Source organism: Maylandia zebra, linkage group LG7 (assembly GCF_041146795.1).
Source record: "Maylandia zebra isolate NMK-2024a linkage group LG7, Mzebra_GT3a, whole genome shotgun sequence".
Taxonomy (NCBI): Eukaryota; Metazoa; Chordata; class Actinopteri; order Cichliformes; family Cichlidae; genus Maylandia; species Maylandia zebra.
The window spans coordinates 65,512,317-65,537,771 of record NC_135173.1 but is presented as its reverse complement, the minus strand read 5'-3'; the positions used below and the strand labels follow the sequence as shown (position 1 = coordinate 65,537,771).

At 39.1% G+C, this 25,455-nt stretch overlaps 2 protein-coding genes across 3 annotated transcripts; both read right to left on the bottom strand.

Moving 5' to 3' along the window:
- Positions 1-5: 5 nt before the first annotated feature.
- LOC101483434 (uncharacterized) lies at positions 6-6,294 on the bottom strand. Of its 2 annotated transcripts, none has more exons than XM_004566156.2 (3): positions 6,261-6,294; positions 3,321-3,422; positions 6-2,718 (listed from the first exon to the last, which is right to left on the bottom strand). In XM_004566156.2, exon 3 carries the CDS (start codon positions 2,710-2,712, stop codon positions 1,708-1,710), a length of 1,005 nt encoding a protein of 334 aa, XP_004566213.1. In that variant the 5' UTR covers positions 2,713-2,718; positions 3,321-3,422; positions 6,261-6,294; the 3' UTR covers positions 6-1,707. The 2 variants fall into 2 exon arrangements, with proteins under 2 accessions (XP_004566213.1, XP_076743212.1); XM_076887097.1 differs by lacking the exon at positions 6,261-6,294 and adding an exon at positions 6,030-6,104.
- Positions 6,295-9,768: 3,474 nt separating this feature from the next.
- Positions 9,769-14,769, bottom strand: LOC112435216 (uncharacterized). Its single transcript, XM_024803409.2, has 3 exons — positions 14,694-14,769; positions 12,400-12,506; positions 9,769-11,660 (listed from the first exon to the last, which is right to left on the bottom strand). The coding sequence occupies exon 3, from the start codon at positions 11,652-11,654 to the stop codon at positions 10,710-10,712; it is 945 nt and encodes a 314-aa protein (XP_024659177.1). The 5' UTR covers positions 11,655-11,660; positions 12,400-12,506; positions 14,694-14,769; the 3' UTR covers positions 9,769-10,709.
- Between the last annotated feature and the right edge of the window lie 10,686 nt (positions 14,770-25,455).

Below are 25,455 nucleotides of genomic sequence, written 5' to 3'. Positions count from 1 at the left end.
GACACATCAAGCATTTCACTGACAGTTTGGTTCACGTAAAGTTCTCAACAGATAATCAAAAAGAGTATTAACTTTAATAACAAATGTTGAAGCAAAAATAATGTATTCTAGCATCCAGTTCACAACAACCTGTAACTCGCTACTGCAGGTGAGGCAATTCAACAAAACAGGTCGACTTACTGTGCAGGAAGTTTCATTTTAAAAAACTGGTTTGGTCATGTCGTTACCTCTGTCATTAATTTCATTCTTCATGAAACCATGAAACTGGCTGCACATAAAGAAACAGCCTTTTGAGCTGTAGCTGTTTTCTGTAGCCTCCATTCTCTGCTTCTTACTCTGTATTTCTGCTGCTGTCTTTCTGCCACCCTGTTAGCATTTTAACCACTTATGTTGCTGTTATTTTCAGAAGTGACCTTAATTGGATGAGAGGTGAGAGGATGTTCAGCTGAAGTGTTCAGATAAAACAGACAGCTTGAAGCTTTTGAGAACGATATGGAGATTTCTTGATTTATTATAGACTCACCAGCAAAACAAGTTGTAAACTACATAAAAATAATAAAGCAAAATATATCTAATGGCAAAACAAATGCATCAGAAAAGAAGAGAAGCTACTTCCATCCACTCACTTATTTACAGCGGGTAGCTCCACATATTTGGTTTGGCAGATTTTTGGCAGCAGATGCCATATGTGACAACGGGGTTTATAATCCTCCCAGGCTTTAATAACGAGTCCTTTGCTTGTCTGGCAAACCTGCAAACTATCCTATGGAGCCACCAGAATAAATGCAACAGAAAAACAAACACTACAAATGTAACAAACATTATTATCAAAAAGAAACTATTGTTAATAGTGAAAAATTTAAAACAAAGAGGGTAGGATGTCACCAGTTGGTGAAACCCAGTCACCAAGCATAACTATGCTACACGCTGAAGACCTTCCAGGAGAGACTACAGAAGTGATTTTTTTTTTCTCCAAAATCCAAGAAGATATTTTCCCCAAAAAGTCAGTAATCTTTGTTTATTATGAAGTTGCTACTAGTCTTCCTGAATATCTCAAAATACATCATAAAAATACACAAGGTCATATAAAATAATCTTATTAAGCTGTAACCATAGACTGTATATAAACGATGGATGTGGACACCATGATGTCAGCTAGAGCCTCAGTGATTGTATTTGGGCTGCTTGTATATTTGTTTTTTGCAGTCAGATGTGACCACTGGATGATCCAGTGAATGAGAGGGTGGAGGGCACAATAATCACCTCATGCTAGCTAGCTTAATTAGCAAGCTGTGTCCAAAGAGCGTGCAGGTTTTCTGTCATATATCCTGTTCCAATGGTGGATGTTCATTTCAAACATGTCCAAACTTTCAAATGTTGATCTGGGTATGTACAAGTAATCCCTGTAAGTCCAAAGCTCAATTAAACACTCAGTTTCACACAGTTTTTTTTCTATTCTTTGCTGCATAGGATACCAGTGAGAGAGAATAACCATAATATAAAAAACATAATATGTTCATGTCAGGCACAGAAGCCCCGGCTGCCAGCTACACAAACTTTGTGTTCACAAGGGCAGCCAACCAGGAAACGTGGTTGATGTGAAGATGAGCAAGATGGTCCTAAGTTGAGCCTGACTCCACTCTTGAAAGCAGTATCTTAACTGTATTCAATGTAAGCAAATTCCATTAGCAAAACGTTTGTCTTGTTTTAATGTAAAAAAGCATTCTTGACCACATAAGCTGACACAATGGGCATGTTTTGGGCTGGAAGAGTGATTGGAGCAAGAGTTCTGATGCCAGTGACTGACCCCTGAGAAATGGCTTGCATGACAGGTCTGGAGGCTATGTTGTTGGTGACGATAAAGCGGGATGTTGTAGTATTGTAGACAGGCTGTCTCACATAAGGTGTAGGCACCGACATAGGGGACATAACGTAGGTGACAGGCATGGCAGCTGTAGGGTTAGACATTGGTATGGATGAAAATATAGGACCTGTAGGGCTAGAAATAGGTGTAGGAGGAAGCTGAGGATGTTGGGGATGTGACACTGGAGCAGGCTGAAACATAGGAACTGAAGGACTTGACATCGGGGCAAAGGGAAGCATAGGAACTGTAGGACTTGACACTTGTGCAGGCTGAGGCATAGGAACTGTAGGACTTGACACTTGTGCAGGCTGAGGCATAGGAACTGTAGGACTTGACATCGGGGCAAAGGGAAGCATAGGAACTGTAGGACTTGACACCAGGGCAGGGGGAAACATAGGGGTTGTGAGACTAGTATTAGCCATCATACTGCAAACCTCTTCCTCAGTACTTTGTTTTGAAACAGCTTCATACACCTTTTGCAGCATGGTGGTGTGCTCAATCTGCAGAGCACCAGAAAGGACCTGGAAGTTCTCTGTGAGCCTTTGGTTCACCTCGCTGAACTTTTCCTCAATGCTGCTAGACTTAAAGAAACCCTTAACAGCCTTGGTTTGAGAGAATTTTGCCATCAGATTCTTGGCAGAGTTCAAGATGACGTAGAGTTCCCTCAGAGCTCCATCGACAGTATCAGAGATTTGGCTTGGATCCCTCTGTCTGATGTTTAAAACCAGTCCTTCAACAGCTTTGACTCTGTCTGCAATCCGACTGCAGTACTCCTTATTGGACTTCATAGTGTCAACCATCTTTTTGATGGTTGTGGTAAGCGACAAGATACCTTCAGCGTAGTCCATGATCAGCTGCACAGAAAGTAAAACAGTTAACGTGATTGTAGTGGTGCTACGGTGAAGTAAACTCAAACAGACTGAGCTAAACTGAGCTGAACCTGAAATTTTCCAAAAGGATAAAGTTTGTATGTGCACACAACAAAAAGGGTTAAAATCTCATTTCAGCACTCATGATAAGCTGGGATGTGCCTATGTTAAGCCAATTAACGCCATAAACCTTCCAGTCAGACGTATTACGGTGTGTTCAGACTGAAAGTGACTGGAAGGATATGTTTTGTTTTTGCCACTGCAACCCTTTCCCCTTTCACCTTCTTGGAAAAATACAATGTGTGAATACAAAATGGGAACTACCAATACAAATAAAAACCTTTTTTTTTTTTAAAGATTTGATTTCTCTTCAAAGTTGTCTCCTTGTGCACCTCCTCCTCCTCCAGAAATCTTTCAGTTGGACGTATGAAGGTGTGTTCAGACTGAATGTGACAGCTTATATGCAAAGTAACTGGAAGGATATGTGACGTTTTCCACTTTTGTCTGGGAAATCCCCCAAATTTCTTAGAAAAATACAATATGTGGTCATGAAGTGGGAAACTGCCTATACAAACAAAAAATCCTACCTTTTTAAAATTTGATTTATCTTCAAGGTTGTCTCCTTGTGCACTTCTGCACTCCTAGTCTGCTGTTTTTAGATCCCTCTGTAGAAGTCCAAGCCCAGAAACCTGGTGGATCATAAGAAGATAAGTTATTTATTTCCTAACCGCCCAGAGCTCATGAGCAAAGGCAAAGGTCAGAGTTGGTCAGAGATGGAAATACTTTTTTTCCAGTTTCAACCACAGCAGTCTTTCATTTATTTATTTTGTATGTGTGATATAGGCCACATCTATGTGGAGATGCCACTCATCTGCTGGACTTGTGGGCCAAAATCACATTTTGAGCCCGCCTGTATTCTTTGAAAAAAATTAGTTCTTCAGGACAAAGTGTACACAACGTTTCAAGTTATGGGGTGGTTTTGGCTCAGGTGGTAGAGCAGATCATATACTGATCGGAAGGTTGGTGGTTCGATCTTTGTCTTCCCAGTCTGCATGTCAAGTATCCTTGGGCAAGATACTAACCCCAAATTGCCCTCCGATGCGTTCATCGGAGTGTGAATGTAGATTAGTTTGCACTTGTGTTTAGAAGTGCTTGAATGGGTGAATGAGGCATGTTGTATAGAGTGCTTTGAGCACTCTGGGAGAGTAGAAAAGCGCTATATAAGAATCAGTCCATTTACCATTCAAGCATTCTCTTTCTCTTTTCCTTTAAAACCAACAGTTGTCACTCCACCCTTCTACTATATTCTCGCTTTAATTATTATGAGGAACTGGTAAGTTATCCAAGGTATTCAAAGCTCAACCCTGAGTCTGGTTTTGGAGGCATTCCTGGCATCGTATTAATTCTCTTTTGGGTGTCTTCATATTTTGTTTCACATGTTTTCTTGTATTTGTTCTCGCAGTTTTTCTTGCTCATCAGTTTAATCATCTGTCCTTGTTTTTTGATAACAACTTCGTTTGTACGCCTCCAATGTTTTTGCTTCCTTCGTCACTGTTCTTTATGATTGTCTGCAATGCTGTATACAGTCTTAACTCTTTCCTTGTCGGCTCTCAGTTCATCAGTTTGCTTTTTTACCTGTTTTGTTTTAGCCATTTGTACTTTGTGCAACTCAGGTGTTTTCATATTAGCCATTGAAAGTTCACTTTTTGTTCTTTAAGCACTTCTGTGTGCTGCATTTGCGCAAACTTTCTGCAAATACTCGACTGCCTTTCGAATACTTTTTAAAGTTCTTGTCTGGCAAATGTGTGTTGAATGTTTTTTTGTTCTCAGATCTCTCTTTAAAGAGATTTTTACCTTCCTGCGGTTGCTTCAGCAAAGTCAGATTATATATTTTTTTGTCATTCTTTGGAGCAAATTGAATTCAACAACTGATGGGATTTTTCCCATCTTATGAACAATCAGCATCACAAGCTTTGATCTCAGACACATCATTTAAGTAGTCTTCACCAGAATCGGTTCTTCGGTCTGTCTGTGAGGACTGCCTTTAAGATAAGGTGGTTTTTTTTAGCATGAAAACCACAACAGCCTCCTGTCAACAGCTTATTTTTCATACTGGGGATAAAACGGTTTTGTTTAGATTAAAAACAGACCCAAACCAGAACCCAAATTTTGAAAAAAGCTAAAACAATAAACCACAGTGTAAGACATCTTATTCCCACAACAACAACATGAGATGTCACAGGAAAATTGGGTGCAGTTTCAGTCATAAATTATATTTTTTACTTTCATTTCAGCAGATTACAGAAGTACGAAACGTTTACTTGCACATCCTTTCATAATTGACCAGCACACCTGTTCTTTGTCTTTAGAATTCAAACAGCACATCTAGAGCTAGAGAGAAATTTCCATCCTGTGCAACAGCATCGTGCATTCAAAAAAAGACTTCAAGGCTTAGTTCAAATGAAAAGTGAAACTATGTTGTGAAAGGTTTGCTGGCCTCATACTGTCAATACGTGATCCATTTTCCCCACTTCATGAGTGGACATAAAGAGAGAATTTGGTGGTAAAAAGACAAACTTCAGAAGACACCTTCTCGATTTGTTTCTGTCTCTGATTGTTTAAGTGGGATTAGGACGGGCCTTTTGGATATAGATGGAAAAACTGAGTCAGTCCTTTAACAGTGTAGAAACTCTACCCGTTTCTTTAAAAAATGCAAGCATTAAGAAAGCATTCATGGCAGGACATGATGAAGAGTTTTAAATTACAAGACTGATTTTATTTTATTTTTTTAATGACAGCTACTCGATTATGCTATTTGCCTTGTCAGGGCCAAGACTGGTGTAAGAGTAAAAGGAATACATTAGCGATTATTGAAGCATTAAAGCTTCAAATCTGTGGAAGAAGATGACACAGTAAATAAAAATGTGAAGAATTTAATGGCAAGTTTTAGAAAATAACAGCTAGAATTGGGACTGTAAAGCTGTATCCACAATCAGATAGTTTAAAACAGGGGTGTCACCTTCAGTTTCACTGGGAAATGAGATTCTCATTGAGGTCCAGGCATGTATGCTTTATTGAAATGCTCCGATTTAATGCAAAATGTGTCTCACGCAGCTTTTTCCTCTCACAGTATTTCCCGTGTAATTCCCTGAAACAGTCAACAAACAGTGAGTCTCTACAGCCTCTGATCTCTGCAAAACTCTGCTTTTTGCTGCTGGGTGTATTAAAACAGAAAAAAAAATAAAGACAAAAATATGTTCCCTGAAAAGAAAAATTGTCTCAAGGCAAATACATACACGTTTCTCTTTGCCCATTATAGTCTCATCTCTCAGTCTGCCTAGTGCACTGCCTCAGTACACCCGGCTAGAACCTGGCAGGCCAAAACTGATTAAAAATGGACAATATTAAAGTTACTGAAGGGCAGGATTTAGCTTCTTTAATAAAAATAAATACAATATAGAATCTAATGACATACAGGAGAAGATTAATACCATGCAGAAGATTAAAGATTGTGTTTGGTTCTTTACCGGTCAGTGTGTGTCATCAGCCTTCCTGCTCAGGTGTTGAGGAAAATGAAGCTCATTTTCATTTTTGCAGGTTTTAAAGTGATGTCTCAAACATTTCTGGCATCTGTGTTATGTCCGTCTACAGCGACAGACTTGACTGTAATAAACCTGTTTATCCTGTAAAAACCAACATGCGTAACCTTGTGTTCAGCATTCACAGGTAACGTGAGCAACAGCACTACTGCAAACAAACACAACTTACCAAAGCAGTATGCAGTAAATAGGTTTTGCACTGACTATGAGGTTGAATCATCTGTATTTAAATAATCTCTGCTGGGAGGATGAATTTTATGTGTGCAAGCTGTTAAGTTTGGGAACAGCTGCCACAAACTGTTTATAAAAGACAGATCATCATCTAGTGGTTTTAGACACTGTATTAGCAGCCACCTTGTTGGTTTTTTGAATTTGGATGGGGCCATATTTACTTGAAAGGAGATCAAAAAGGTGCTCCATAAAGAAAGGAACAGAAAAAGATCTAGTATGACGCTAACATACTTCAGATATCCAAAATACCAAAGTGCATTACTGCATCACTCATCATGTTTTATGATGTTAGGCTGATATACACAGTAGGAAACACAGGGAGACTTCAAAACATGAGGAACAATGTAACACAGGTCAAAGACACACACACACACACACACACACACACACACAATGACAAGACTGGAGGAACAGAATAGGAATATAAAAGGAGATTAACTAAATACTATATAGACGAGACACACAGAGGCCATAGCCAAACATAACCTAAGAAGCAGGACTTGGAAGGCAAAAGACAAACAGAGAGTGGTGGAGGACATAACAAATGACATCAGGATAAATAGAAACAATACAACCTATATTACAAACAAAACGAAGCTTAAACACAAATGATCCTTATAAACAAAAAGAATGACAAACCCACTAAAAAAACAACAACTATACAATGAAAAGAATGGGGAGAGACCAAGGGCACAAATAAACAGCATGGACAGACGGCAGGGGTACACACACACTCACAAAAAAATACACTTTTATGTGTTTGTTACTTTCCAGAGTTGAACCTCGTGCTGACAAAGGCCTGCAAAGTCAACATGCCAGAATTCTGTCAGTCCATCCTTAACAAGGGGACACTTGAAAGTGAGCTGGAGGGTCAGGTCATCCTTGCCTCAAACTTAAATACGAGCCACGGCTGACTTTGCTTTTCCAGAGTCCCACCTCACGTCCAAGTTTTTCACTTGGCAATCAGGACCTGTTTTACTGAGCATTTCTTGTTATGTTTCATCTGTCAGGTGTAGGTTATACGTTTACAGCTAAAAATATTGGAGTTGGGGTTATTCTGCTCATTTCCAGGTCTGTATTTTTATTAGTCGAATCTACTATAGTAGCTTTGCATGGATAAGAGCTCAAGATCAACTTTTTTCTTATACTGGGCCTTGATGCAGCTGCTCAGTCCATCACCTAGCTGAGCTGACATGTTTTAGCTCCTCCCCTCTTTAAAGCAACATTCTCATTGGTTGCCCATTATAAACAGAGGGTTAAATAACTAGTTGGGGGGGGCTTCTGTGCCTGTGGCATTGTGGATATCACTGATACTGTTTCTCTGTGACATCATTAAGATCCCAGAGAAGACAAAAGACAGACAATGAGAGTTTTTTGACCTGAAATTTGACCTTTTGACTTTTGACTGCTGCACATCCGATGTACAGAAGCTCTCCACTTTCACTGTGACGCACACACAAACAGTTTTGAGCACATCAATGATTTATTTAGCTGGTTTGTTCGTCCAGTCACAACATCCTAACGCAGGTTTTCTCTTTCTGTCAGAGCAAACGTGTTTCTGTTCTGTCAGCAGTTTATTTTGAAACTGGAATCAACTGATTTTCATTTGTTCTTGTGTCCAGCAGGAGGCCCCAGAACTGATCTTAGTGTCTAGGTTTTAACTACCACTTGGTTTTGCTAAAGCAAGAAGTCTTTATTGTTACATTTTGGATGATTTAGAAAGGAGAAACATGTGACCTCCATTCCCTCCTTAAAATATTGTCTCAGATTTCAATAGCCCCTCTATACATCATATATACAGTATATGAAAAAAACAAACACATCTTGATTGCTTAGGTTAGAATCCACTGTGGTGGTGTACAGAAGCAAAGATGGTATACAGATGTCCAAATACTTATACTTACTAACTCCACACTATTTAGAAACAATTACAGTTAATATCCAAACTGAGATGTTATAAGATGTGTGCTTTTTGTGAATCACAGAAAGTATATGTTGATTTGCTTTGACTTTTCAGTCAGGCAACATCGGCGTTTCGAGAACATGGTGTGGGTGTACACTGACGTTTTCGACAGCTGTGAATGACACTGAAAGCTCTTAGCCTCATATCATCACTGACACACCTCATTGTTTTTGCATCATTCACTCTCTGCATGTGCAAACAGGATACCTCCCTCATCTTATAGACGTTTCCTGACTCAACTTTCTATTTCTCTGAAGTTCTTATGCGAAAGAAAAAGAAAGTCCTCTCATCCAGCCTTATGTGATTAAGAAAACAGAGCTTCTCCTTATTTCCTAATAATAAAGCATTTTTATTATTTATTCTTTGATCAGTATATAAATGAGAAATCTAGTTTTACTAGAAAAACTGAATGTTCACATGTCTGAATATTGTGTGTGCGCATGATCCAACTTCAACTTTGGTAGATTAGTGGGTGACAGTGTGAATGTGAGAAGATAACTCAAACCATCAAGCTGCATGATTTGAAAGTACGGATATTGATGGTTGAACACAGAACCATAATTCCATAATGGTGTCAGTTCTTTGTATGTGATTTTGCTGATAGTAAATTATGTTTAACACTGATCAGAATATCTCATTAACTTTTTGACAGCCAGCCAGGTGAGAGCAAAAATACACTGAAATACCAACAAGTCACATTCTACTTGGCCAAGATGTGTCTGTTAAACACAGTGAGTACCAAATGTTTCAGGAAAATGGTCACCAAAATATGTGTTATCCGCCATGCAGTGATTTTTCTAAAGTAGTAATACCTGTGATGTTTGCAAAACATTGCAATGAAAATCTCACAGCTGTAAGTGGTGTGCATAACCATCATGCAGGTACACTGAATGGAGTAAAAGATTACATTTAGCTTCTAAGAGATGGACTTAAAGATAACTGTAAAATCACTCCATGTAGAACAGAGTGCTTAATGTATTTAGACAGTATTTTTATTTATTGCAAAACTTTCTGTCGCTATAAACTTGAATGAATGATTGAATATAGGTTTGATTCATTCTGAAGCCTCAGTGTTAGTGTTTTAGCAAACTGGAATGTTGCTGTTATTTTGGCAGCAGAAGTGACTGTAACTGGATGAGAGGTGAGAGGATGGCCAGCTGAATCCATAAAGTCTTCAGATAAAATGCTCAGACAGCTTGAATTTGATTGGATGAACGTACAAATGATTTATTATAGGTTCACCAGCAAAAGAAGTTGTAAATTACTTAAGAATAATAAAGCAAAATATATCAAACTGAAAAGAAATGCAACAGAAAGCAACAGAAGCTACTTGCACTAGTTTCTTACACGAAACAATTTTCCAAGACTGAAGTTACATTCACTATTTCCCAGTCACCAAGCATAACTATTGTACAGGCTGAAGACGTTTCAGGAGAGATTACAGAAGTGATTCCCCCCAATCTAAGAAGATATTTTCCCAAAACAAAGTACTCACAACTCTTTTTATTATTATCTATTAGCTGCTAGCCTTTCTGGATTTTTTAAAATCATAAAATTGCCTTATTAAGTCGTAACCACAGACTGTATATAAAAGATGTAAAGACACACCATGCTGTCACTTAGAGCATCAATATTTGCATTTTAGCTGCTTGTATATTTGTTTTTTTGCAGTCAGATGTGACCACTTATATATCGCGTTTCGATGGTGGATGCTCATTTTAAACTTTTAAACCAAAGTTTCAAATGATGATCTGGGTAAGTACAAGTAATCTCTGTGAGCACAAAGCTCAGCCTTCATGATGCTTCACATGGTGTTTTTTCTATTCTTTGCTGCATGTGACACCAGTGAGAGGGTATAACCCTAATAAGGTCATGTCGGGCAGAAGTCCCAGCCACCAGCTGCACCAACTTTGTTCACAATGGCAGCCAATCAGGAGAAACACAGACAAATACAAATGAGTGATAATGGGTCCGCTTTAAAGATTAAAATGACCAAATAGTCACAAAACTCAGCATAACTGTGTAGCTGACATCGAAAAGAAGGCTTCGCTCATGATGTGGTTGATGTGAACCCATTGCAAGATGGTCCCAAATTGACCTTGACTGCAGTCTTATGTTTAGTTTCATTCTTAACTGTAAACAAGTTTAACAAACTTCCTTAGAAAAACCTTTGTGGGTTTTTTTTAGTTTAACATAGCTTCTTGACCACATGAGCTGGTGGGTTTTGAGCGAACAGTTCTGAAGACAGGCATGGTGTTCGCGTTGTCAGTGACTGACCCCTGGGAAATGGCTTGAATGACAGGGGTGGAGGCTATGTTGTTGTTAACGATAAAGTGAGATGTTGTAGTATTGTAGAGAGGCTGGGCTGCAAAAGGTGCAGACACTGGCATGGAGGGAAGTATAAGATTTGTAGGGCTAGACACTGGTGTGGGAGGAAGCTGAGGATATAGAGACCCTGACAATGGAGCAGGCTGACTCATAGAAGCTGTAGGACTGGACAATGGAGCAGGTGGAAGTATAAAACCTATAGGACTGGGCACTGGAAGAGGCGGAAGCACAGAAGCTGTAGGACTGGACACAGGTGTGGGAGGAAGCTCAGGATATAGCGGGCGTGACACTGGAGAAGGGGGAAATATAGAAGCTGTGGGACTTGACACTGGAGAAGAGGGAAGCATCAGGGGTGTGAGACTAGTATTAGCCATCATACTGCAAACCTCTTCCTCAGTACTTTGTTTTGAAACAGCTTCATACACCTTTTGCAGCATGGTGGTGTGCTCAATCTGCAGAGCACCAGAAAGGACCTGGAAGTTCTCTGTGAGCCTTTGGTTCACCTCGCTGAACTTTTCTTCAATGTTTCCAGCCTTGAAGAAGGTCTTAACAGACTTGGTTTGTGAGAATTTTGCTATCAGATCCTTGGCAGAATTCAAGATGACGTAGAGTTCCCTCAGAGCTCCATCAACAGTATCAGATATTTGGCTTGGATCACTCTGTGTGATGTTTAAAACCAGCCTTTCCACAGCTTTGACTCTTTCTGTAATCCTTCTGCAGCGCTCCTTATTGGATTTCATAGTGTCAGCCATCTTTTTGATGGTTGTGGTAAGTGACAAGATACCTTCAGCGTAGTCCATGATCAGCTGCAGAGAAAGTAAAACAGTTAACGTGACTGTAATGGTGCTACGGTGAAGTAAACTCAAACAGACTGAACTAAACTGAGCTGAACCTGATACAAACTTTATCCTTTTGGAAAGTATGTGTGTAAGGGGCTATTAGCCCCGCTATGTAGGGCTGAAGAAGTGCACAGGCTGCCCTGAACGACTAAAGGGTGGTGGGATCTGAGTCCACGACCCCCATCCCAGTACAGTTGACCCCGATACTTACTTCTATAAGAATGGTTTTAGCTGTCTGGCTGCTACAGGCACAGAAGAAGGGCTCCAGGGCCCAAACCTGCGAAACAGCGACTGCCTGGAGTGCACTGTACTGTCGAATATTCTCAATATGTCACTTCCTCTTCGCTTATTCATACAGCCCGCTAAAGGCCCTACATGGCAGTTTTCCACAAGTTATATGTATGTGCCCTCACATGTGCACACAACAAAAAGGGTTAAAATCTCATGTCAGCTCTCGTGACACTACTAGCAGAGGCATGGCTGTGTCAAGCTAGTTAGGCAAACTAAAGTCATAAATCTTCCAGTCAGACGTATGAAAGTGTGTTCAGACTGAATGTGAGAGATATAATGCAAAGTGACTTAAGGATATATTTTACAATATCTTTGGTAACCTTTTCCAACTTCTCCTGCCCAAGACATTCTTAGAAAAAATAGAATGTGTGGTTACAAAGTGGAAAACTGCCCGTACAAGTAAAAAAAATCATACCTATTTTTTAGACTTGATTTCCCTTCAAGGTGGTCTCTTTGTGCACCTCTGCACTGCTTCCAGTCTGCCTCTTTTAGATCGCTCTGTGGAAGTCCAGGTGCAGCAGCCTGGTGGAGTACAAGAGCATCACAGTTATTTCCTTTATTACCACCCAGAGCTCACGAGCAAACGCAAAGGTCAGCTTTAGATAAGGGGGGTCTTGACAATAATAGCAATACAATGCTATAAGTATCCAAGTACTGCATACTTTTATGTATGCATGATATATACTACACTGATGAGGGAGTTCATTTCAATTCAATTCAATTCAATTCAATGTACTTTATATTGTGAGGTAAAGACCCTACAGCAGGGGTAGGGAACGTTGGTCCTTGAGAGCCGGTGTCCTGCAGGTTTTAGATCTCACCCTGGGTCACCACACCTGAATCAATTGATTAGTTCGTTACCAGGCCTCTGGAGAACTTCAAGACATGTTGAGGAGGTAGTTTAACATTTAAATCAGCTGTGTTGGATCAAGGACACATCTAACACCTGCAGGACACCGGCTCTCGAGGCCTGGAGTTCCCTACCCCCGCCCTACAGTAACATATAGTGGAGCTTCCACTCGGGCCCTTTGTGATTGTCTGCCCCACCCATTCCACACATGTGTATAGAGTCCTGCGTCCTCCTTGTCAGCTGTCAGTGCATCTGTTTGTTTCTTGTGCTCACCTTTTGTTCTTGCACCTCTGCGTGCTGCATTTCATCATGCTCAGGGGGTTGGATGGGCTTTTCCCCGTCTTGTATACAATCAATTTCATAAGTACTGATCTCAGACATATTCTTTAACTCAAGTATTCACTAGAGCCTTTCATCACTGTGTCTGTGAAGATTACCTTTAAGGCTGTTTTTGCATCATGCAAACAACGAAATCTCGCCTATGAACAGCTGAACATTTTTCATTTTTCAAGTTGTAGATAAAACACAACATTTTTGTCTTTCGTTAAAAGTCAAAACAGACCTAAGTTAAAAAAGCTTAAACAATTATCCACAGTATGAGATGTCTTATGTGTGACGTCAGAAGAACATTTGAAATAAAATAAATTTCCACTGCTTCCATTACAGTTTGCAGATCACAGTGGTTTACAGTATTTTATGACTAACCAGCACCACTATTTGTCTTTAGGATTCAAACAATGTATCAAGAGCTATAAATATGTCTCCATCCTTTGCTAAGGCATGCTGCAGGCTAAACTGGAACCACTGGTGGTTCTGGCTCACAGGATGCACATTTATAATCCCTGTGTTAAAAACAAGTCTTCAACACTTAGTTTCACTTTTCATTTAAACTATTTTTCTTCATTAATGTTTGTGATGGACATCAAAAACTCCCCTTGCACTGGAGGATGTGATCTGCCGGCCTCACACTGCTATTTCATGATCTATTTTCCTACTTCATGTGCCGACATTAAGAGAGGAGTTGGTGGTAAAAAGACAAACTTCAGAAGACACCATCTTGATTTGTTTCGGTTGTTCTTTTGTGCTTTAGGAGCAAAATTATTAGGAGAGGCTGCTTGGATATAGATGATCTGGAAAAACTTTGAATCGATCATTTCAATGTTCAGATAGTGTGAAACTAATTAAGATGAGACACAGTGGTTCACTGTGAGTTTCTTTGTCTAAAAGAAGAATGCCTTGTAGGAAATTGTATTTGCTTTTGGGCGTAGACACTCCACTTGTTTCTCATAAACGTGAGCTTTCATGCCAATGACACGTTCTTAATTATGCTGCTTGCCTTTTCAGAACAGAAACTGGTGTAAAAATAAAGTGATATTGAAAAAAAAAACCCTCATCTTCTTTCTTATTGCAGTTACTGCACTACATTATAGACTTTGGAGACATTAGCACTTCAATCTGTGGATGTAGACGGCACAGTAAACAGAAATCTAATGAACTCATTGACAAACTTTAATAAATAACAGCTATGACCAGAACAGTAAAACCTGACATTGTTTACACATTCAGTTTCACTGGTAAATGAGATTCTCATCCAGGGCCAGGCATTTATGCTTTACCGACATGTTCTGATTTAATGTCAAATGTGCATCTCGCACAGCTTTTTCCTCTCGCAGTTGCTCCCATGTAATTCCCTTAAACAGTCAACAAACAGGAGATTTAGCTCAAAGAAACAGCCTGCTTTTAGCTTTGAGATGCAGTAAAGAAGAAAAATAAATAAAATTCTTTAACAAAAGTAAATACAATACAAAATGTAATGTCACACAGGAACACAGGATTAAAGATTGAGTTTGGTTATTTACCAGTCAGTAGATGTCATCAGCCTCCCTGCTGAGGTGTTGAGGAAAATGAAAGTCATTTTCATTCTCGGTTTTAAAGTGATGTCTCAAACATTTCTGGCATCTGTGTTATGTCTGTCTACAGCGACAAACTTGACTGTAATAAACCTGTTTATCCTGTAAAAACCAACATGCGTAACCTTGTGTTCAGCATTCACAGGTAACGTGAGCAACAGCACTACTGCAAATAAACACAACTTACCAAAGGAGTATGCAGTAAATAGGTTTTGCACTGACTATGAGGTTGAATCATCTGTATTTAAATAATCTCTGCTGGGAGGATGAATTTTATGTGTGCAAGCTGTTAAGTTTGGGAACAGCTGCCACAAACTGTATATAAAAGACAGATCATCATCTAGTGGTTTTAGACACTGTATTAGCAGCCACCTTGTTGGTTTTTTGAATTTGGATGGGGCCATATTTACTTGAAAGGAGATCAAAAAGGTGCTCCATAAAGAAAGGAACAGAAAAAGATCTAGTATGACGCTAACATACTTCAGATATCCAAAATACCAAAGTGCATTACTGCATCACTCATCATGTTTTATGATGTTAGGCTGATATACACAGTAGTAAAATGAAAGTCATTTTCATTCTCGGTTTTAAAGTGATGTCTCTGAAACATCTGTGGTATCTGTGTTTGTCAGTGTACAGCTACAGACTTGACTGTAATAAACCTGTTTATCCTGTAAAAACCTACATGCGTAAACTTGTGTTCAGCATCTAACGCGTTCACGTGAGAGATGTTACTACTGTAAATAACACGGGGCTGGAAACTAGAAGCTGGGAGTCAAATGTTGTGTTTTCATCAGAGTGGTGCTTTGGCAATATAACAGAAGTTTAAATTGTCTCGAAGTTTTGACTAACAACACATTCCAACAAAAAAAAGAAAAATCTGAACTAAAACTGAAACTTTGAAAAGCTTAAAATAAACCCTGAATAATTTATTTTATTTCCTTTTTTCCTCAGCTAATAAAAGTTTCCTATGGCCATTAGTTGTAATTTGAATATGACTGAACTGCTGCGTTTTGATGTGTTTAATATTTGACTCGTTTTTAGTGATTTTTCAGCAGTGTTGGGCAAGTTACTTTGAAAAAGTAATTAATTATAGTTACTAGTTACTTCTTCAAGAAAGTAACTGAGTTAGTAACTGATATTCTAAAAGTATGCTTTCTTCCATTTGCGCAACATCTCTAAAATTAGAAATATCCTGTCTCAGAGTGACGCTGAAAAACTACTTCATGCATTTATTACTTCCAGGCTGGACGACTGTAATTCATTATTATCAGGATGTCCTAAAAACTCGCTGAAAAGCCTTCAGCTGATCCAAAATGCTGCAGCAAGAGTCCTGACAGGGACTAGAAAGAGAGAGCAGATTTCTCCTGTTTTGGCTTCCCTTCATTGGCTTCCTGTTAAATCCAGAACTGAATTCAAAATCCTGCTCCTCACTTACAAGGTCTTAAATAATCAGGCCCCATCTTATCTTAATGACCTTGTAGTACCATATCACCCTATTAGAGCACTTCGCTCTCGCTCTGCAGGCCTACTTGTTGTTCCTAGAGTATTTAAAAGTAGAATGGGAGGCAGAGCCTTCAGTTTTCAGGCCATTTTTAACTACTTTTGATTTTCCCTCCACATTTTACTTTGTTTGGTATCATCCTTTTCAGCACAACCTCACGTGTCTGAATTTACAGTTATGTTTTCATTTTGACATACTGTATTAACACAATTGATCTAAAATCAGACAAAAAACATAAAATCAGAGTAGAAAAAGTTATATTTTTACTGTAACAACCACAAACATGTTTAATGATCATATTTCATAACTTTAAATGCAAATATAAATGTCAATTTTAAAATCCTATGCACAAGTTTTGCAAACAAAGTTATTTGCATCCATTTACCTTTTACCTTGATTTTTTTAATAACCATTTCAAACTATTTACAGAACAATCAGCTGTTCTGCATTCAATAAGATGCACACAAATTATTTGTGCCACTCCAAAAAAATAATTTCTGTCCACTATAAAGAAGAACATCACAGCCTGATACCTGCAGATCTGACAGCAGCAGGTGTATCACTCCTGTTTCTACCTGGAGACAGCAGTCGCCTCAAATCTCTCACATCTCAAAACTCGCTCTCTCTCTCTTTCTGCTCTCTCTCTCTCTCTCTCTCTCTCTCTCTCTCCGTCACTCCTAAAACTTCCCGTTTTTTTGTTTTTTAATTTTTGCTCATAAGCAGAGAGCGCTCGCTGCGCTGTCTTTAGACAGTAAACGTGACGGAACTATTGAGGAAAAAGCGCCGCGTATATCTTGTTTATCATGACTCTGGTTTTACGTGGCCGATCAACACAATTTATAAACTGGTATATGTCACCTTGTTGCTTTTTCTTTAAGTGGTCATGTGATTGGCTCACCACGACTACTTTATTCTTCATTTCTGTGCTGAACAGTCATTTTAAGATTAGCTAGTAAATAACAATTAGCTAATGTTGTTCATGAGACTAAAGTCATCTCACTGTGGTAATGTAAATATAATATGGCCAATATTATAGTTATTATATTAGTCATTATTAGCTATTACAGCAGTGAGTTTGAACTCTGTGTCAAACACTGAGCTTCAGTAAAGATTCAAGTTGCAGTTATTTACATGTCTTATCACCTTAAATCTTCACTCAAAGACAAGTATCTTTGACAGTGCATATATAGGTGTATCATATATAAGAGACAAATATTTTTCTTTTAATATGTTGGCATTACTAAATTTGGCTCATTGCTTACATATATGTGTAAAAAGCAAATGTACGAGCTGTGATAACTGTGTCTGATAGAATGAAGAGTAGACTGATATATGAAATATTCCTTTATTGGGTGAGAAAATCAGACCATGTCATAACTGCTTTAAGTCATACAGAATAGACATCAGAGCCTTAAACAGGCTGACGTCTGCTAAATGGGTCAAACTGGGCAGAAAGTCTACAAACACATAACATCCTTATAGAATATGATGTAACACTATAGATCAACTTAGCTCAGAATATATAAAGCATATAAACAGTTACAGCAATATGATGCAACAAACACAGCAGTGCTACTGATCCAAAATACTCAAAGCTTCATAGAACTGAAACAAACATTTATTTTTAGCTCCATTCTGCTGCTGATACAGACTTTAGGTTTCTGAATGTTAAACTTTGATTATGGCAAAGCTGTGAAAACGTGTGACCTTAAATGACTGGATTTACACCTGAGCTTGGAAAATTCTTCCTTTTTTTGTTTTTGTCAGACACTGAATGTGATCATAAGTTTATATCTTACTGAGTAGTAACAGAAGTCTGCTTTTTAAATAAAATTTATGAGAGCTTGTTTGTACACAGTATGTTTTTTCTTTGTTTGTTTTTTTGTCTTTTGTTTTTTGGATTTTGATATTTTTCTCCCACACTGAAAACACTGATATAATTATATTAATATTACTTAATGAGACTGATTCAGGACAGACAGTTAGTTATGTTAAACTTTTCTATCAGTCCTTCACAAACAGGGAACAGTCTGTCTATTCTCTCCATCTGTCAGCTGCTGCTGGTTCTTCCTCCTCCTCTTCCTCACACACTGCTGAGTTTGTCCTGGTGGATCATCAGGGGTGCAAAGCCTCACAGATGATGTGCAGCAGTGGGTCCCTCAGTCTGTCCTCACTCTGGACACTTGCAGTTGTCACACATGGAAATCAAATGTGTGATAAGCTGCAGGATTCAAACACAAGTGTAACTTATAAACACATGTTCATACTTTTATTCCACAATCAGAGAGAAAGAAACAGAGAGAGAGTGCAGGACAGACAGACAGGTGACAGTCTCAGGTGTACACACTGCTACAAACAGGACAAGAGAAGCAGGATTTAGTGTTTGTGTTATTACGAGTGCTAAACAAGAAGAGTTCCCAGATGGTACAGTGGACACATGTGTGACTGCTGTGATTAAAGCATCTTTCTTTCAGCTTAACGAGTGAACCGTCAGCTCGTTCAAACACACGTTAAAGTCCGTTTGGCTCGACACCACCGAACAGAGGCAGCAATATAACACAGCTCACATTAACAGTGCAGTGAATCCTGCTTGTGCCGTGATATTCAGGACTGCAAACCGAGCAGCATCACTGACTTTCAGCTTGTTGTATTTGACCTGTATCCTGACCTGTTCCACTGTGACACTGGGAGATGATTGGAGGTGAGGGTGGGTGGGTGGGGGTGGGGTGGGGGGGTGGGGGGTTGTGGGCTGGTCAAACCTGTTGAAGAAGTTAACAGTTAGTTTATGTTATATATTTTATGCTTTTTGTTGACTTTTGAGAGCTTAAGTTGATATTTTAAAGCAATCAATTCACTGCATTTCATTTATGACATTATTGTAGAGTCTATAAAGCTATAAAATGCACAGCTCCTTCCGGCATGGCCGAAAGAGAGCTGGCAGCAGTCACACAACACAGCTCATGGTTCTTTGTATTTGTAATATGGTAGACTAATGTGCCTGTGTTAATTCAGCTCCATATTGTTGTGTGAAGTTGCACTGGGTTGGGAGTGGTTGTGTGTGTGTGTCACATTTTTGGTGAGCCAATGGCTGTAATGGGGTTGGACTAATTAGAGGCAGGTGTACTTGACTGCACTGATACACTGGTCTACTTATAGCCCACACTACAAACACTGCTGTGCTTTGTCTCTCTGTGCAGGTATGTAATGTGATGAAATCTGATATGTTTGGGCTGGATGGGTTTTCTGTAGTGAATGTGTCATTTTGTCTCTCTGTGCAGGCCAGGGCCTATTATATGCCACACAGAGGCTGGAGTGACCACTGGCTATATACTTGCAGGGTGGTGGGTCTCAGAAGACAACTTCTAACCCTGTTGAGGTTCAACACGTGGAGTGCAACTGGCAGTGTGGCATAGCTGGCTCTGGCCTTGGGACTGTGCGTTTTACTTGATTCATAAATGGGACACTGGACTGTTTTATCTTTTATCTTTTGATTATTTGTCAATAAATTATCTTTTAGAATTTTATTGACTGTCATCTTGTTGGGGGAAAACTCTGTAAAAGACCCAGGAGAAATAAAGACACAATGAGACAAAGTTACTTTCTTTATCAAACGTGTACACGGGTGAGCTGCTAAGAACAACTCACACCATGCACAGTGGCTTGGTAATTTTTATAGGAAAGACAGTGAGAACAGGATAAGAAAATACAAAACAAATAAAATAAACAACTCCATATGTGGCGCTAGTCTCGTCAGCAGAGAGCTGGGAGAAGGCTGTGAGAGATAAAACAATCTAAAACAATATGTCCCAAAACAGTATGTCTTTGCTGAGAAAGTCTAAAAAGATAATTCTAAACTAATCTAACCATAGGCAAAGGGCAGACAAAAGGCATCTTTGTACATTTAAAAGAAGGTAAAGAAACATAGAATCATTTTTCCTGTAACATTCCCTCCTGTTTTAACTTATTTTAAATGTATACAACAATTGTCTATGAAAATTATTTATTAAGTATCTTAGGCAATTTTTAATTTCCAAAATCTTCAAAATGTCATCATAGCAGAAATGGCAGTCATTTGGTCTAAAGAATAAAACAAAAGAAAATAATAAAAAGAAAAACATAGTAAATGAAAATCATAGTAAATGAAATAACAAGTGGAATAAACAAGAAAAAATAATAAAACTAAAACTACAAAAAATAAAAGGATGAAAACTAAAATGAAAACTTCAAAAAATACAAGGATGAAAACCTTATATTTAAAATGATGCAAACCTTAAATTGAAAACTTTATATGTAAAATAATGAAAACTTCATATTTAAAATGAAAACTTTATGTTTAAAACTGAAGACTTCAAAAAAATAAAAGCATGAAAACTTGCATAACCTACTAATGTTTTAATCAGTGCATGATCACTTGACAAGTCATTTTTAATCACCACGTCATTTATTAGCAGCTAGTACAAGTTCTCCTCTAACAGAATTGCAACGGGATGTTGTTCTTCTTCAGGCACGGCAACATAAGCAGTCATTGTAGTTGTTATCATCTTTGAAATCATTACTCTTAGGCATGGCAACACACACAACACTAATATGAGCAGTGCTATCATGATGAGACCTAGAAGGAAAAATGGCTTTGCTACAGCAGCCAGCCATGAACCGCTGAACAGCCAGTCAAGCCAGCCTTGTGCTGTAGCTGCTCCAGGTGTGTGGTCAGTGACATATTTTTGCAGAGCGGTCAAATTCTGCAAAGCTTCATAAATGTCTCCTCCAGTTTCGTATCCATCAGGGATAAAAGTGCAACATGTTTCCCCGATCAGCTTGCAAACTCCTCCTTGTGATGCTGTTAGCAGGTCTAGTGTCAGTCTGTTCTGCAGCACCATCGTTCTGATGGCCTTCTGTTCTCCTGCTAAGGCCGTTCCCAGGGCCTTAGTTAAGTTGATGTGTCGTAGCAGAGCATATCGGTTGATTTCCACGTGATCCCGCACCTCGGCAACTCCAATGCCGGGGATCAAGCTCTGTAAGAATTTCACTCCTCCTCAGATGCGAAACTCTGGTTCCTTTACTGCTTGGTGCCGTCCGTGCACATCCTGTCTGGTAATGAGTCTTTGTTTGTAGTATCATCCGGTAGCTGTAGTTGGAGCGACAGTTGAGGCTCATCAGTGTCGCGTTACTGGCACAGGTTTCGTTGAGTGAACAGTCCATACACTTCCTCTCGTTCCTCGGTGGGCAGAAAGTGTATATGTATTTGCATAGCAGTCAGTTTTATTATTCAAGTAAGCTGTAGTGTTCATAAACTGCCACCAGAAATTAGTGGCATAGCCATGGGGAAACTTGGTGTACTTTCCTTTGTCATACAGTGTCTGCCTTTTCTTCATATAGCGTGACTTATTGTCCCTCACGGAAGCAAAGGTGAGGAGCCCGGCCATGGTCAGGGCCGCTGCAGTTGATAAGAGCCACCACCTCATGACGACGGAACACACCCTCCTGTCGCGAGTAGACCCCCCGGCCAGGAAAGCTGACCCCTCCACCGGGCGAGATCACAACAAGCGGGCAAGCCTGCCGTCAGCTGTGTTTAGATGGCTTCACTGACTCGCCTGCAGTGACTCTGATGGATCCAGGATGGTCGTTCCGCTATTTTGCAAGCTCCAGTTTTTCCTTTGGAGCACTTTGATCAGAACCCAGTCACCGGGCTGTGATCTGCAAGACACTTGATAGACATCATTACATTCTTCGTCATTTACAATCATCTCTTTATTTTCCTACAACTTAGACATACATTTTGCTACTGAAATTGTATCTGCCTTTTTCACTGGGTAGATTTCTGGCCACTTTGAGAATACATCTATAACCACTAGGGCGTATTTTTACCCTTGGCATTCATTTAGCTCAATAAAGTCCATATGGATTGTGTGGTCTCAGGTTTCCCTGAGCATTATATTTTTGACACGTCATGCACGTTCTGACAAATTGTTTTGCTGAGGTTTCAAAATTTACAGTGTAGAAATGAGAGTTGACAATACTGGTCAGTCCCCCCGTTGACAAATGCGTACAGCCATGAGTCACTAATGCCGCCATTTTGTGGAGGAATTTTTGGCAACACTGGCTTGCCATAACACATCATTAAATCGTTTGTCAGAACTGCACCGTGTTTTAGCCATTTTGCCTGCTCTGCTGTGCTTGCTGCTTTTTGTTCATTTTTCAACACATCCAGTGGAATCTGATGTGTGTTTACTGCCATCAATGTGATGTTTGCCTGTTGTGCCGCCTATTTTGCTGCTCTGTCAGCAAAATTGTTGCCTGTAGTAATGAAAGAGTCAGTAGGCGTTGTAAGAGGTTGGCATGCTGGTTTGCCAGTTGGTGTAATCATTCCTCTGTTATGCCAAATTTTTTGCAAAATGATGCACAGCAGAGAAAACATACTGGCTGTCTGTATGTATGTTTATTAGTTTGTCTTTGTGTATTTAGCTTTCGCGTATCACAGCTATCAGCTCAGCGCTCTGTGCAGGACATGAAGAAGAAAGTGGTTTTGCTTCTATTATTTTACTATCTGTGGTTACTGCGTAACCTACACAATTTCGGCCTGTGCTGTAAGGTCAAATGCTGTTCTCCTAGCTTCCACACTTGCTGATCATAAGGTGGATCTGGGCCTGGAGTTTGTTTAAATCTCAGAATGTTGTGATACTCGGTCGGTTTCTGGCACTCAGGTGTAATACCAGAAAAGAATGGCATGACTGCTATCTTAAGTTTTGTCAGAGCGTCTCTACCTAGCAAATTTACTGGACACGATGGGTCATATATGCATTTAATAAAGCACCTGCGGCCACTTGCTGTGTGTACTAGTTCTAAAAGGGCAGTTAATTGTTGTACAGTTGTGTGGCCTGAAGCTGACTTTACAACTAATTTGTCCTCTACTCCTACAATCTCGTGGGAAGTGACCTTCCTCTCCACGGTTCTAGCAGGCGTTGTCTCTATGTTATCTGCTGTTTCTGCGTGGCTGTCTGCAGCCTTGGTGTTTGTGACTTTGCTCGCCTCTCTGTTCCTGATAGCCACCTGTGGATTAGTGTTTTAGTCTATTGTCAACAGTCAGCCTTATTTTGAAGTTACAGAAAGCTTCTTCTTTTTTGTTCGTCTTGGTTTGGGAGAATAGATGCAACACTACATTTTCACTTAAGGCAGTTTTGAATAATTCCTAGTTTTTCAAACAATTCATGGATCTCACACATTTCAAACTTTCAAGTTAGGGTTGTTTCCCATTTATACATATATATATATATATATATATATATATATATATATATGTATATATATATTTAACTTTGCATAGCTCACAGCTCTAAACCTAGGCATTTTTCAATCATATGCCTAATCACTATGTGTCACTGTGATTCTCAAGTATTGTCACAAGTTCGTTTAAATTCGTTTCCAAAACCAACAAAATAATCAAACAAAAACAAAAAACATAAACGTGTCAGGACACAAAAGAAAAAAGAAAAATGCTGCCACCCGAACAAGGCAGAAGTCTGCATATGTTGGCTTGTAATAGCATGCAGCTTGTAACATGGTAGACTAATGTGCCTGTGTTAATTCAGCTCCATATTATTGTGTGAAGTTGCACTGGGTTGGGAGTGGTTTTGTGTGTGTCACATTTTTGGTGAGCCAATGGCTGGAATGAGGTTGGACTAATTAGAGGCAGGTGTACTTGATTGCACTGATACACCGGTCTTCTTATAGCCCACACTACAACCACTGCTGTTTTGTTTTGTCTCTCTGTGCAGGTATGTAATGTGATGAAATCAGATATGTTTGGGATGGATGGGTTTTGCGCTATGAATTTTATATTAAGTGTGTCGTTTTGTCTCTCTGTGCAGTCCAGGGCCTATTATATGCCACAGCCTAAAGGCAGCAGAGTTGCAGAGGCTTGAGTGACCACTGACTATATGCTTGCAGGGTGGTGGGTCTCCAAGGACAACTTCTAACCCTGTTAAAGGCAACATGTGGAGTGCAACTTGGCTGTGTGGCATAGCTGGCTCTGGCCTTGGCACTGTGTGTTTTTATACAATTCTTAAGTGGGACACTGGACTGTTTTATCTTTTATCTCTTGATATATTTTTTGTCAATAAATTATCTTTTAGAATTTTATTGACTGACATCTTTTTGCCCACGACTGAGACTGTTGGTCAGACCTAGAGTCTTTCTTTGGGTGTGTTACAGCAGCTTCTGCTCTAAAAGAAACAAATAAATAAAAAGAAAAGAAAATGTGGAACATGCTCATCAGCTTAGCAGTGTCTACATATTTAATTCAGCTTCTCAATCCTGTAGTTTTAGCTGTTGTCTACAGGGTTTTGCTTATTGGTTGTTATTATAGGTGTGCTCTATCTCAGCAATGTGTCATTCTAGGATGATAAGTTTCAAGCTGGTCAAGTGCCTCTATGCACTTCATTAGTTTAGTTATTCTCTGTATTGTCTTCATCTCACATGTCATTACACTGAGTTTCAGCAAACCTTAAGCTTGATGCAGACTACTGTTTAACAATTATCCACCTCACATCATAACCGATTAAGGTGCCTCTTCATATTAATATTATGTCATTGTTAATATTATCCTCTTTGTCTTATATGACAGCAATAGCATATTATAATATTTTATCAGTGTGTACCACTATACTACTACTGAGCCAATTTGATAGTTAGGATCATCTTATTTAGCAAACAAATAATTTTGAATTCATCCAATCTGCGGTCACATTTGTTCTCTCTGTTGCATGGCGGACCAGGCAGTTCTATTATAATATATTATTTATATTTTATTTTGTATCCATCAAGGGCTTCAGATGACCTGCAGAATCATCCTTTTCCCAAGGTGGAGACAGTTACCTTTTCACACACTGTCCTTGGCTGAACAATGACACAGCCTTAATATACCTTATTAAAATATTTGTGTGAATTATTTGCTTTATATTCATTTTATACATGCTGGGCATGGTCATCATGCCAACTGTGTTTCATTGTTGATATCACTTTACAGGTTGTTATCCTTGCTATTATTAATTTCAAATACTCTAAAGATCATTTCTACTGTAATTTTCCCTTTGTTCATCTTTATTTCGTACTTTTTATATTTATATCTACTCAGTGGGGTCTGTTTTCAACCCTTTTAAACTACTTCAAACTACTGTGATCTCTAGTTTTCACTTAATAAGGGATTATTAA